Consider the following 12,993-nt stretch of genomic DNA (forward strand, 5'->3'; position numbering starts at 1 on the left):
TGATAACTATAGATTTATATGCAGTCTTTCATAATAAAGTGTTGGATATCAGGTAATTTTTTAGATACTATACTGAAAATGGCAAACAAAATGGTTGTAAGTGCATCAGTTGTTCACCTTTATGATGGCATGGCTGACTGGGAGCTGTGGCACCCTGACCCTGCCCAGCATTGCAAGAGAGTATTGTACTGCATGCACATGAGTAGCCCTGGAAAAAATTAAAACTCTTAAGTATGGTTTCTACTGAATGTGTGTTGCTTTTGAACCACTGTAAAGTCCAAAAAAATCTATGTCAGATCATCATAAGTTGGGGGCTGTCTGTATACATTCCCCATTTTACCCCAGTGGTAGCATTATGCAAAACGATAGTATAGTATCCTAACCAGGATACTGACATTGATATAGTTTACTAATCTTACCAGATTTCCCCAGTTTTGGTTGTACTCATATGTGTATTAAGTTCTACACAATTTAATCACTTGTGTAGATTTGTGTTTCCACCACTAGGGAAGATGCTGAATAGTTCCACCACCACAGGATCCCTTGTGTTGCCCTTTTATAACTTGCCTCTTTCTTGCCCCCATCCCTAGCCCCTGGCCATCTGTCCACAGAGTACCCTAAGTTGGGTCTTAGTTGAAGCATCCTCACTGGCCTAAGGAGACTGCTGGGGAAAGAGGCTAGACAGGATACTGTGTGCCCACTTTCTACTTCCTGCTCCCTACTCTTGCTCCCCAGGTACTGCTCTCCCTGCGCATTTTGTTACTAATGAAGCCCAGCGTGTTGTCCCGAGTCAGTCACCAGGTAGCCTATGGGCTCCATGAACTCCTTAAGACCAACGCAGCCAATATCCACTCAGGCGATGACTGGGCCACCCTCTTCACACTGCTGGAGTGCATTGGCTCAGGTGTAAAGCCTCCAGCTGCCCTACAGGCCACAGTCAGGGCCGACGCACCTGATGCTGGTAAGCCCTTTCCCAGGGAGATCCACAGTAGCAGATAACCAATCATGGCCCCCGTGGCTGAGACAGGAAAACAAAACACAGGTTGTTGTGTTCATCAGATTAAATACCCTTGGCTCTGCCATCTGCTTCCAGGGCTTCCTGTGCCCACTGGCCTCTCACCAGTACTCACAGATTAACAGCATAAAGGCAAGCAGGCAGTGGAAAAGGCTATGAGCCAGGCTTCCTACTGTCCTGAGGACTGTTTCCTCAGAAACTGTCCTCATTGCCATCTCCCTCCCCAACAGCCACTACTAGATGCCATCCAGAGCCCAAATTAGCCTGCTGCCCCATTTGGTCAAGAGAGCAGCTCTCCAGGCCACCCTTCAGCCCTCTGGTGACAGAGCTGAAACTAATCTAGACCCAGAGAAAAGAGAGGCCAGGCTTCAGGACTTTTCTTCTGATAACTGAAATTATCCCTGATCCCAACATCCCCATTGCCACCCTGACTCTGCCCCTTTCCCTGCTGTCTCAGGGGCCCAGTCAGATAGTGAACTCCCATCCTACCATCAAAATGATGTGAGCCTGGACCGGGGGTACACTTCCGACTCAGAGGTCTACACTGACCATGGCAGACCTGGCAAGATTCACCGATCAGCCACAGATGCGGATGTGGTCAACAGCGGTTGGTTAGTGGTGAGTGAGCATATGGGCAGCGGGTGAGTCTTCCCCCCTTGGCCTGTGGAAGAGATTCCTGGTCCTTGAGAGGGCATCTAGGGGATGGTCAGGGTCAAGCTTGGATTCTCAGCTCTTCTGTACTCAACAGGTGGGGAAAGATGACATCGATAACTCCAAGCCAGGGCCTGGGCCCAGCCGGCCAGGTCCTTCACCCCTGGTCAATCAGTACAGCCTAACAGTGGGGCTGGACCTTGGGCCACATGATACCAAGTCCCTGCTTAAGTGTGTGGAGTCACTGTCCTTCATCGTGCGTGACGCTGCCCACATCACACCTGACAACTTCGAGCTCTGTGTCAAGACTCTCCGCATCTTTGTGGAGGCCAGTCTAAATGGCGGTGGGTCACCTGATGAAGGGGCAGGTGGGGAGTAGCCATGTGATTTACGGGGCAAAGTGGGGGAAAGGCAGGCCACCCGTGCCCATAGATGTGAAATGTGACCTGGGTCTGGCCCTGCTCAGGGTGCAAGTCCCAGGAGAAACGTGGCAAGAGTCACAAATATGACAACAAAGGGAACCGCTTCAAGAAAAAATCCAAGGAAGGCTCAATGCTTCGGCGGCCTCGAACCTCCAGCCAACATGCCCCTAGGGGCGGGCATAGTGACGACGATGAGGATGAAGGTGTGCCAGCCAGCTACCATACGGTGTCTTTACAGGTCAGTCAGGACGTAAGTATGGCACCCTTTACTTCCTCTCCTCTCCCTGTACCTGACATCAGGAGTCTTGGTGGGGCCAGGGACAGCCAGGGCTAAGAGGAAGGGCCTATTTTCCCAGCCCAAGTCCTCGGCTAGCACCCCCACTGTTTCCCTATCCAAGACTACTTGTAAGTCTTCATTTGCTTAATTTTAAAATTATAGTTTATTTTTTAAATAAATAATTTTAATGCACATAGTACAAAGTTCAAAAGGTACAAAAGGGTAAACAGATAAAAGTCCTACTCCATTCCTGTCCCTAGCTGCTAAGTTCTTACCAGAGGGAACCACTGCCACCAGTTTTTGTTTCTTTCTGGTTATTCTGTTGTCTGTTCAAAACATACAACGTTTATTTTATGAGCAGACTTTATACCACTAAATAAATGGAGAACTAATTGCTTTAAATAGAATAACCTTAGAAAAACGATGAAAACAAAAATTACTACATCTCTCCGTACCCTCAGTTCAGTTCAGTCACTCAGTCGTGTCCAACTCTGCTACCCCATGAATCGCAGCACGCCAGGCCTCCCTGTCCATCACCAACTCCCGGAGTTCACTCAGACTCACGTCCATCGAGTCCGTGATGCCATCCAGCCATCTCATCCTCTGTCGTCCCCTTCTCCTCCCGCCCCCAATCCCTCCGAGCATCAGAGTCTTTTCCAATGAGTCAACTCTTCACATAAGGTGGCCAAAGTACTAGAGTTTAAGCTTTAGCATCATTCCTTCCAAAGAAATCCCAGGGCTGATCTTCAGAATGGACTGGTTGGATCTCCTTGCAGTCCAAGGGACTCTCAAGAGTCTTCTCCAACACCACAGTTCAAAAGCATCAATTCTTTGGCGCTCAGCTTTCTTCACAGTCCAACTCTCACATCCATACATGACCACTGGAAAAACCATAGCCTTGACTAGATGGACCTTAGCCGGCAAAGTAATGTCTCTGCTTTTGAATATGCTATCTAGGCTGGTCATAACTTTTCTTCCAAGGAGTAAGCGTCTTTTAATTTCATGGCTGCAGTCACCATCTGCAGTGATTTTGGAGCCCCCCAAAATAAAGTCTGACACTGTTTGCACTGTTTCCCCATCTATTTCCCATGAAGTGGTGGGACCGGATGCCATGATCTTCGTTTTCTGAATGTTGAGCTTTAAGCCAACTTTTTCACTCTCCTCTTTCACTTTCATCAAGAGGCTTTTTAGTTCCTCTTCACTTTCTGCCATAAGGGTGGTGTCATCTGCATATCTGAGGTTATTGATATTTCTCCCGGCAATCTTGATTCCAGCTTGTGCTTCTTCCAGCCCAGCATTTCTCATGATGTACTCTGCACAGAAGTTAAATAAGCAGGGTGACAATGTACAGCCTTGACACACTCCTTTTCCTATTTGGAACCAGTCTGTTGTTCCATGTCCAGTTCTAACTGTTGCTTCCTGACCTGCATACAGGTTTCTCAAGAGGCAGGTCAGGTGGTCTGGTATTCCCATCTCTTGAAGAATTTTCCACAGTTTATTGTGATCCACACAGTCAAAGGCTTTGGCATAGTCGATAAAGCAGAAATAGATGTTTTTCTGGAACTCTCTTGCTTTTTCCATGATCCAGCGGATGTTCGCAATTTGATCTCTGGTTCCTCTGCCTTTTCTAAAACCAGCTTGAACATCAGGAAGTTCACGGTTCACATATTGTTGAAGCCTGGCTTGGAGATTTTTGAACATTACTTTACTAGCGTGTGAGATGAGCGCAATTGTTCAGTAGTTTGAGCATTCTTTGGCATTGCCTTTCTTTGGGTTTGGAATGAAAACTGACCTTTTCCAGTCCTGTGGCCACTGCTGAGTTTTCCAAATTTGCTGGCATATTGAGTGCAACACTTTCACAGCATCATCTTCCAGGATTTGAAATAGCTCCACTGGAATTCCATCACCTCCACTAGCTTTGTTCGTAGTGATGCTTTCTAAGGCACACTTGACTTCACATTCCATGATGTCTGGCTCTAGATGAGTGATCAAACCATCGTGATTATCCGGGTCGTGAAGATCTTTTTTGTACGGTCCTTCTGTGTATTCTTGCCACCTCTTCTTAATATCTTCTGCTTCTGTTAGGTCCATACCATTTCTTTCCTTTATCGAGCCCATCTTTGCATGAAATGTTCCCTTGGTATCTCTAATTTTCTTGAAGAGATCTCTAGTATTTCCCATTCTGTTGTTTTCCTCTATTTCTTTGCATTGATCGCTGAAGAAGGCTTTCTTGTCTCTTCTTGCTATTCTTTGGAACTCTGCATTCAGATGCTTGTATTTTTCCTTTTCTCCTTTGCTTTTCGCTTCTGTTCTTTTCACAGCTATTTGTAAGGCCTCCCCAGACAGCCATTTTGCCTTTTTGCATTTCTTTTCCATGGGGATGGTCTTGATCCCTGTCTCCTGTACAATGTCACGAACCTCATTCCATAGTTCATCAGGCACTCTATCTATCAGATCTAGGCCCTTAAATCTATTTCTCACTTCCACTGTATAATCATAAGGGATTTGATTTAGGTCATACCTAAATGGTCTAGCGGTTTTCCCTATTTTCTTCAATTTCAGTCTGAATTTGGCAATAAGGAGTTCATGATCTGAGCCACAGTCAGCTCCCGGTCTTGTTTTTGCTGACTGTATAGAGCTTCTCCATCTTTGGCTGCAAAGAATATAATCAATCTGATTTCGGTACTGCCTGTCAAAGCCTCTGAGCCTGAGATTTGCCATTTTTAAAATGAGATTAATGAATATGAGGCTTTATCTGTCATCAGGGTGAAAGAGAAGTGAAAAGTGCCTTTCTCACTATGTAATTGTGTTATTAAATTCTTAGTGCACATACCTCAAGTCCCTGCTACTGGGAATAATACCTATCTTTGCAAAACACTGGTCAGGACTAGGACACCCAGCTCACAAAGTTGGAAAGAGTGGTGAGAGGAGTGTGGTGCGATCAGTCCTAGGGGCTCCCTTGAGGACTCAGTCAGGGACAGTGGGAGTGGGCTGTTGGGGAGGGGCTCCAGCAGACCTAACCCCATTTGTGTCCCGCCCCTCCTGTGATCCCAGTTGCTAGATCTGATGCACACCCTGCACACAAGGGCAGCCTCTATCTACAGCTCATGGGCGGAGGAACAGCGCCACCTGGAGACAGGCGGCCGGAAGATTGAAGCTGATTCACGCACCCTCTGGGCTCACTGCTGGTGCCCTTTACTGCAGGGTAAACCTCAGGGGAGCAGGGGCGGAGGTGGAGCTGGTGATTAGGAAGTACCAAGATCAGGATGCCTGAAGGATCTGAGCCTGTTCTTGTTCTCAGGCATTGCCTGCCTGTGCTGTGATGCCCGGCGGCAGGTGAGGATGCAGGCACTGACGTATCTGCAGCGAGCACTGCTGGTACATGATCTTCAGAAGTTAGATGCCCTGGAATGGGAGTCCTGTTTTAACAAGGTAGGCCTTCCCTCTAGTCTTAAGGTAAAGGGCAAATCCTAAAGACAGGGATCCCTGGCAGCCTGAAGAGCCACTAATGTCAATCCTCAGCTGATTATACCTTCCCTCCTGCTCTGTACCCACACTCCCCAACCCAGGGTCAGGTGGGCAAGGCTTCCACCTGACCCCTCTGGAGAGATGTTGACTCTTTATCCACCAGGTGCTGTTTCCTCTACTGACCAAGCTCTTGGAGAACATCAGCCCTGCGGATGTGGGTGGGATGGAGGAGACCCGAATGAGGGCTTCCACCCTGCTCTCTAAGGTACTGTCACCACCCTACCACCATATACCTACGCCCACTCTCTCCACACCTGCCACTTCAGAAGCCTGAGAGGACCCAGAGATGTAGTGTAGGCACTTATTACCCCCAGCTGTAGAGACTCAGCAGGACCCAGGAGGATTTTGGAATTCAGAGGAGTCTGTCATCCAGGATTCCCATGAAAGATAGAGAAGGCTTGCCTTCTACCCATGGAGAGGGGTGCAGAAGGCTCCTACCTTCCTCTCGGCTGAAAGGGGCTGGGGGCCATAGGTCTTTCTGCAGCACCTGTCTCCACTGCTGTCGCTCTCCACCTTTGCGGCCCTCTGGCTGACCATCCTGGACTTCATGGACAAGTACATGCACGCAGGCTCCAGTGACTTACTGGTACGTTCTGCCTCAGCCCAACGCTGCTGCCTGTATCCTCTCCTGCCTTCTGGGAAGACTTGCTGTTTCCCCCTTGGTGGCTATCTCCTCCTTACACATTCCTCCATATCCCTTTTCCCATTCTCATGGTTCCACTGCCATCTGCAGTCAGAGGCCATTCCAGAGTCTCTGAAGAACATGCTTCTGGTGATGGACACAGCAGAGATTTTCCACAGTGCAGATGCCCGAGGAGGCAGCCCCTCAGCCCTCTGGGAGATCACCTGGGAGCGCATTGACTGTTTCCTGCCCCACCTGCGAGATGAGCTCTTCAAGCAGACCGTCATCCAGGGTAGGGGGCTCCGGCCAATTTCATCAGAGAGAGTCTGGAGCTAATAACTAGTTCTCTGTGCCCTGGGTAGGTGGGAAGTCTAGTAGGCAGCCAAGACTATACTCAGAGAAAGCACTGAGAGCTGCCATCTGGATTCTCTGCCATCCCCAGACCCTGTGCCCATGGAGCCTCATGCCTCAAAACCGCTGGCCTCAGCACGCCTGACTCCTGCTGCTGGTGACACTAGGAGCCCTGGCCATCCACCTCCCCCAGAAATGCCCTCTGAGCTGGGGACCTGTGGTGAGTCCCTCTAAGCGAGCTTGCTGGGTGTCAAGGCCTAAGAGGAGGCCCAGAGTACTTTATGACTGCTGCTGAGCACAGGCAGAGAGCCAGGGGAAAGAAGAAGCCACAGGATCCAGCTCACCTGCTCTTCCTGTGGGAGATTGCAGGGCCAGGTCTGATGAGCTCGCTGCCTGGAATTTGCAGGCTTCAGAGAAGAAGGCTGGATTGGGAACTTGGGATGAAGAGGCAGAGGTGCCCTTCAGGGATGCTAGTAAAAAGCAGACCAAAATTAATCTGACTGGAGGTACAACAGTGGGGGGAGTGGGTAGGTATGAGGTAACTGGACACTGGAATAATTTTCAAGCAGACAATCTCAACTATGTAGACTGGGAGGAGTCATTTTGCTCACAGGAATGGGGAGGAGCAGAAGTGTGGTAAACCAGCTACGGACTGTAAGGGAGTTTGACTACAGCCACCTTGCTTTCCTCTAGACTTTGAGAAGCCCGAGGGCCCCCGACCTGCTAACAGCAGTTCTTCTGGATCACCAGTGGCGTCCAGCCCCAGCAGGCTGAGCCCTACCCCAGATGGGCCTCCACCGCTGGCTCAGTCTCCACTGATCCTGCAGCCCTTGGCCTCCCCTCTGCAGGTGGGCGTGCCCCCCATGTCTCTGCCCATCATCCTCAACCCCGCTCTCATTGAGGCCACCTCACCTGTGCCCCTCCTGGCCACACCTCGTCCCACAGACCCCATGCCCACCTCTGAGGTCAACTAAGGCAGGCTCCTCAGCTATCAGGACCAGTACTTCCAAGCAGGCTGTCCCTAGCCCCGCTCTCAGCTGTCCCAGGGGCCACAGACTCTTCAGTCCCAGCCCAAGCGGCTGTCACTGCTTTTTGGATGGGGATGGGAAATAGAACTTTTATGGCCCCTCCTAGGACCCACAGTTAGTCTGTGGGACCTTCCTCCTCTGCTCTCCATTCCTGGGAGTCCAACCTGAGAGCACACTCAGGTATCACCTGCAGCCTGGCAGCTCCGGGGAGGGAGGCATCACTGTACCAGCCCTGCAGTGCCCGCCCTTGTGCCCCTCCTGCCCATGTCAGGCATCGAGAGTCAAGTCAACCACTCTGCACTTTGTTTCCCTCTCCCAGCCCCACTCTCACTAGCCCTGGACTACCACCTCTAGTTTTTCCTCTTTTATTAATTGGTCAGTTTGGAGAGTTGATTTGCGCCATAGAGTGGGCAGGTGGGACTGGAGAAAAGGACTGCCCACTGAAGCATGTACATATGGAAAAACAGGAAAACAATGGACTTTTTATGATGTAATAAATGTCTTAGTACCAACATCACGGCCTTTTCTTCTGGTTTCCTTCTTGAGCTTGTGGGTACCATGTTTTGGGATATGTAGGCCCTCACGTGAACAGAGGCCGAGCCTACCAACCATGGTCAGGATTCCTTCACCACTGCTGCTGCCCACCTCCACACCCCGCCACCACTACCACCACCATCATAGCAGTGCTCCCTTGTCACCAGGGATGTGCGGGGGGTTGACAGTTCTCTTCCCTAACTGCTCCAATGGAGATAACTGTGACAGCCCAGGCTGAGGCAAAGGGAAGGTGAGCCAGGGCTGAACTGTCATTACTCAGAAGGCTTCCCTCAGGTGTGCCCTATAGTCCAGCAGCAGAAGGAGCCCATGGGCCCTAGAGGGTGGGAGGCTACCTTGCCCGTAGCTGTGAGCTTGTGTTTCTGGACACAGGGCATTCATTCTGGCCCGTAACAGCATGGAAATGTTTTTCCCATCCTGTAGCCTCCAAACAGCCCAGTCACTGAAGCGTGATTGGAGAAACCCTTCTCTTCTTTCCCTTTGCATCGGGATAAGACAAAAAGGAGTGTGCATGGGGCAGGCAGCATGGCTTCTGCAGGGCTGAGCTACTGTGGGTGGGATGCAGAATGCTATTAAGCCTTCCCAAGTGAAGCATCTCTCATCATCTTGACTTCCTCCTTCACCATAGTGCCTTCCACCAAAGGGTGGAGAGTAGTACCAGTGGGCCTCCCTCTTGGAGACTTAGGGGCACTCACCTCTTCATTGGGCCCAGCTGTGTCTGTGATCATTCAGCCTCTCAGTCTTCCCTTTGCTCAGCACAACCACGTGGATGGGTCTGGATGTCTGTCAGTGCCTCCCTTGGGAGCATCGCTGTAGAAACGGAAACAACCGGATGTGGAACAATACTAATAGGAGTCCAGCAGCTCCTGCACTAGTTTCTCCCGCTTCCGTTCCTTCTGCAAATGATCCAGACATGCCTGCTTTCCACACTAACCTGAAACCTTGCCCCTGGGAAAATTATGAGTAAGACTGAACGCCTCACCTGCTCTTTTCCGTATGGGTGCAGAAAAGCCTGGATCTACAATCAGGCAGACACTTGGACCATTGGCTTTGACTCTAACATCTCTGTTCTCCCTTCTGAGCCCCACAGCTCTGCCTTCAGAAGCTTCTGAAGGAAGGGAAACGTTGCGAGGGAGACAACATAGACTAACATAGAAATCCAAAATCTACCCTGTGAACAAAAGAATATGAAAAGTCTGTAGCCCTTGGTCTGAAATATTAGGAAAGAAGCCGGGGTGAATGCAAACTGAAGCCCACCCCACTGGCAAGCAAAGGAAAGCATTTGTCGAAAGTCTTATTCTGGTATAGAAAAATCAGCTGACATACAGCCTGACTTGTGCTATTAACAGTGTTGTCAGGTGAAGGAAGCTACAAGATCTAGTACACAGGCCTTAATTCTGACCAAGAGAGACTGGCTAATGACGTGGAAGTGACAAAGCCTCTGGGAAAATAGTATAATCTGGAAGGAAATGCTGCTTAACAGTGTCTCCTATAAGAACTCTAGGATAGCAGGTTTCAAAAAGCCCAGAGGCCTGAGATCCTAACAAGGAGAAGTGACATTGTTGGAACACCAGTGTATGTCAATATTCAGTGCACTGCTTACCCAACCTTGTAGAAATATTAACTCCTCTCCTAGATGAAGCAGCAGGTTGAGAGAGGCCGTATTCCTGGGAAGTTAGGGAGCTGAGATTCAAACCCAGGTCTGTTTCACTCTAAACCACATGGTCTTTCCTATGACACTTCCCCAGCTCAAAAGTAGTGATGGTGGTGTGGAAACTCAAAAATGAGGTACATTTTTCTGTAGTTTCTCATGTGGAAATAAAAGGTCGAGTACCTGAAGTAATAATTACATGGTGAGCTAAGACTTCACTAGAAAACTGGGAAAGGGGCAGGGATAAACGAGCTTGGATTAATAGATAACACACCATGTGTGTGCATGCATGCTCAGTTGTGTCCAACTCTTTGCCACCCTGTGGACTGTATAGCCCACCAGGCTCCTCTGTCCATGGGATTTTTCGGGCAAGAATATTGGAGTGGGTTGCCATTTCTTCCTCCAGGGGATTTTCCCAACACAGGGATCCAACTGGTGTCTCTCGAATCTCCTGCATTGGTAGGCAGATTCTTTACCTCCGAGCCACCTGGAAGCCCATAACAGATACACACTGCTGCTGCTGCTGCTGCTGCTGCTAAGTCGCTTCAGTCGTGTCCGACTCTGTGCGACCCCATAGACGGCAGCCCATCAGGCTCCCCCGTCCCTGGGATTCTCCAGGCAAGAACACTGGAGTGGGTTGCCATTTCCTTCTCCAATGCATGAAACTGAAAAGTGAAAGTGAAGTCGCTCAGTCGTGCCTGACTCTTCTCGACCCCATGGACTGCAGCCTACCAGGCTCCTCCATCCGTGGGATTTTCCAGGCAGGAGTACTGGAGTGGGGTGCCATTGCCTTCTCCGAGATACCCACTACTACATATAAAATAGATCAATTATATTCAATATCTTGTTATAAACTATAATGGAAAATAATCTGAAAAAATATATATGTTATGTGTGTGTACGTTGTTATTCAGTCACTCAGTCGTGTCCGACTCTTTGTGACCCCAGGGACTGCAGCCCACCAGACTGCTCTGTCCATGGGATTTCCCAGGCAAGGATACTGGAGTAGGTTGCTGTTTATTTCTCCGCGTGTGCGTGTGTGCGTGTGTGTGTGTGTGTGAATCACTTTGCTGTATGCTTGAAACTAACACAACATTGTAAATCAACTATACATCAATAAAAGGGGACTTCCCTCGTGGTCCAGTGGCTGAGACTCTGTGCTCCCAATGCAAGGGACCCCAGTTTGATCCCTGGTCAGGGAACTAGATCCCATATGCGGCAATTAGGAATTTGCATGCCATAACTAAAGATCCTGCATGCCACAACTAAGGCCCAGCATAGCCAAATAATATTTTTTAAAAACTATAATAAAAGAAAAACAGGAAAAAACAAACATAACCAAGAATAAATGCGAATTTTCCGAGTACATAAGAATGATATCAGAACTTCCCTGGAGATCCAGTGGTTAGGACTCCACACTTTCACTGCAGGGGGCATGGGTTCCATCTCTGCTGGGGGGGAACTAAGATCCCACAAGCCCCATGGAGCAGCCAAAAAAATAAAAAAGATATCAGGGAAGACGAATTACAGAGTTAGTAATAATGGGCTCACACTTCCCCATCACCTCGCCCCTCCCAATAAATTCTAGGAACAATAAAGTATGTGGCTTTTCAAGCCCTTGGGTATTCACCTGTGTTCAGGGCTCACTGGGAAACTGTGTTTGTGAGAAAACAACCCTGGGCTTCAGCTGAGGAGCTTTAATTCAACTAAATAGTTCACTACCCCCTCCATGAAATGCTCTCACCTGGCTGAGACATGGGGTTTTCTTGGTTCTCCTCTGCCTCACTGACCATGTATTTTCAATTTCCTCTTTTGGTTCCTCATCTCCACAGCTTCTCAACATCAGAATGTCCCAGGGTGTAGTGCTTGTCAACTCCTTTTCTCTAAATTCAATCGTGGGGTAATGGTGACCACTGTCAAAACTTCAAATACCATCCATTACACTGACTTAATGTACAATTACCCCTCATCTCCTCTAGGTTCTTATATCAACACCCCTTCCCAACATCCCACACCCAATTCCTCAGCAAGTTTTATTGCCCCTGACTTTCAAATTTACCTAGAATATGACCATTTCTCCCACTTTTACCCACTCCCACCCAAGTCTAAAGTCTCACAATGGGGTGGGAAGACCTGCTTTGCTTTATACAAATCTATGGTGAAGAGCTTTGTGCTAGAGTTAAGAGACTGGGTTTGATTCTCACTCTGTCCCTTTCAAGCCATGTATTTGGTTGTGTTACTTCTCCTCTCTGAGTCTTTATCAGTTTGGGCTTCCCTGGTGGCTCAGTGGTAAAGAATCCATCTGCCAATGCAGGAAATGCAAGAGACTCGGTTTCAATCTCTGGGTTGAGAAGATCCTCTGGAGAAGGAAATGGCGATCCACTCTAGTATTCTTGCCTGGAAAATTTCATGGGCAGAGGTACAGTCCTGGCAGGCTACAGTACATGGGGTTGCAAAGAGTCGGAGATGACTGAGCAACTGAGTACACATACATCTTCCCATAGTATCTGGCACATTCAATTTGCAGGCAAGATGAAGAGGGAAGTGACAGGAAATTACCCAAACCAAGGGCCACAATAGTCTCCCTTTATGCAGAGCTACTGCAGGCCTGTAATTCCATAATTAAGGTCAGGGGCAAGCTGCAGGCAAGACTTGAAACAACAGCCTGTGTTCTACCACAGTGAGCCTAAGGGAGGACACCTCCAAAAATGGAGATTATTCATGGCACTTCCTGAAAAGAAATTCTACCAACCAGAAATGTCCAGTCCCAGAGGTCGGTACTTTGTGAAAATCTGTGCTGACCTTGCTGCCGCTAGAAGTGTCTAAGCAGGGACTTCCCTGTGGTCCAGTGGCTAAGACTTCGCACTCCCAATACAGGGGGCCCAGATTCCATCCC

The 12,993-nt window shown here is 48.9% G+C and overlaps 1 protein-coding gene across 10 annotated transcripts in view; it reads left to right on the plus strand.

Moving 5' to 3' along the window:
* GBF1 (golgi brefeldin A resistant guanine nucleotide exchange factor 1) overlaps positions 1–8,411 on the plus strand; it is a 123,956-nt gene extending 115,545 nt beyond the window's left edge. For 5 of the 10 annotated variants that reach the window (XM_040254266.1, XM_040254269.1, XM_040254270.1 and 2 more), the window contains 11 exons: positions 736–961; positions 1,473–1,633; positions 1,764–2,010; positions 2,133–2,338; positions 5,420–5,570; positions 5,667–5,797; positions 5,997–6,098; positions 6,366–6,479; positions 6,627–6,807; positions 6,958–7,086; positions 7,560–8,408. In XM_040254266.1, the coding sequence (XP_040110200.1) occupies positions 736–961; positions 1,473–1,633; positions 1,764–2,010; positions 2,133–2,338; positions 5,420–5,570; positions 5,667–5,797; positions 5,997–6,098; positions 6,366–6,479; positions 6,627–6,807; positions 6,958–7,086; positions 7,560–7,840 (1,929 nt within the window). In that variant the 3' untranslated portion in view covers positions 7,841–8,408. Of the gene's footprint in view, positions 1–735; positions 962–1,472; positions 1,634–1,763; positions 2,011–2,132; positions 2,339–5,419; positions 5,571–5,666; positions 5,798–5,996; positions 6,099–6,266; positions 6,480–6,626; positions 6,808–6,957; positions 7,087–7,559 lie in introns of all 10 variants that reach the window. The other 5 variants (XM_040254271.1, XM_040254272.1, XR_005723494.1 and 2 more) reach the window with 4 other exon arrangements.
* Positions 8,412–12,993: the final 4,582 nt, after the last annotated feature.

Source organism: Oryx dammah, unplaced genomic scaffold (genome assembly GCF_014754425.2).
Source record: "Oryx dammah isolate SB20612 unplaced genomic scaffold, SCBI_Odam_1.1 HiC_scaffold_14, whole genome shotgun sequence".
Lineage (NCBI taxonomy): Eukaryota > Metazoa > Chordata > Mammalia > Artiodactyla > Bovidae > Oryx > Oryx dammah.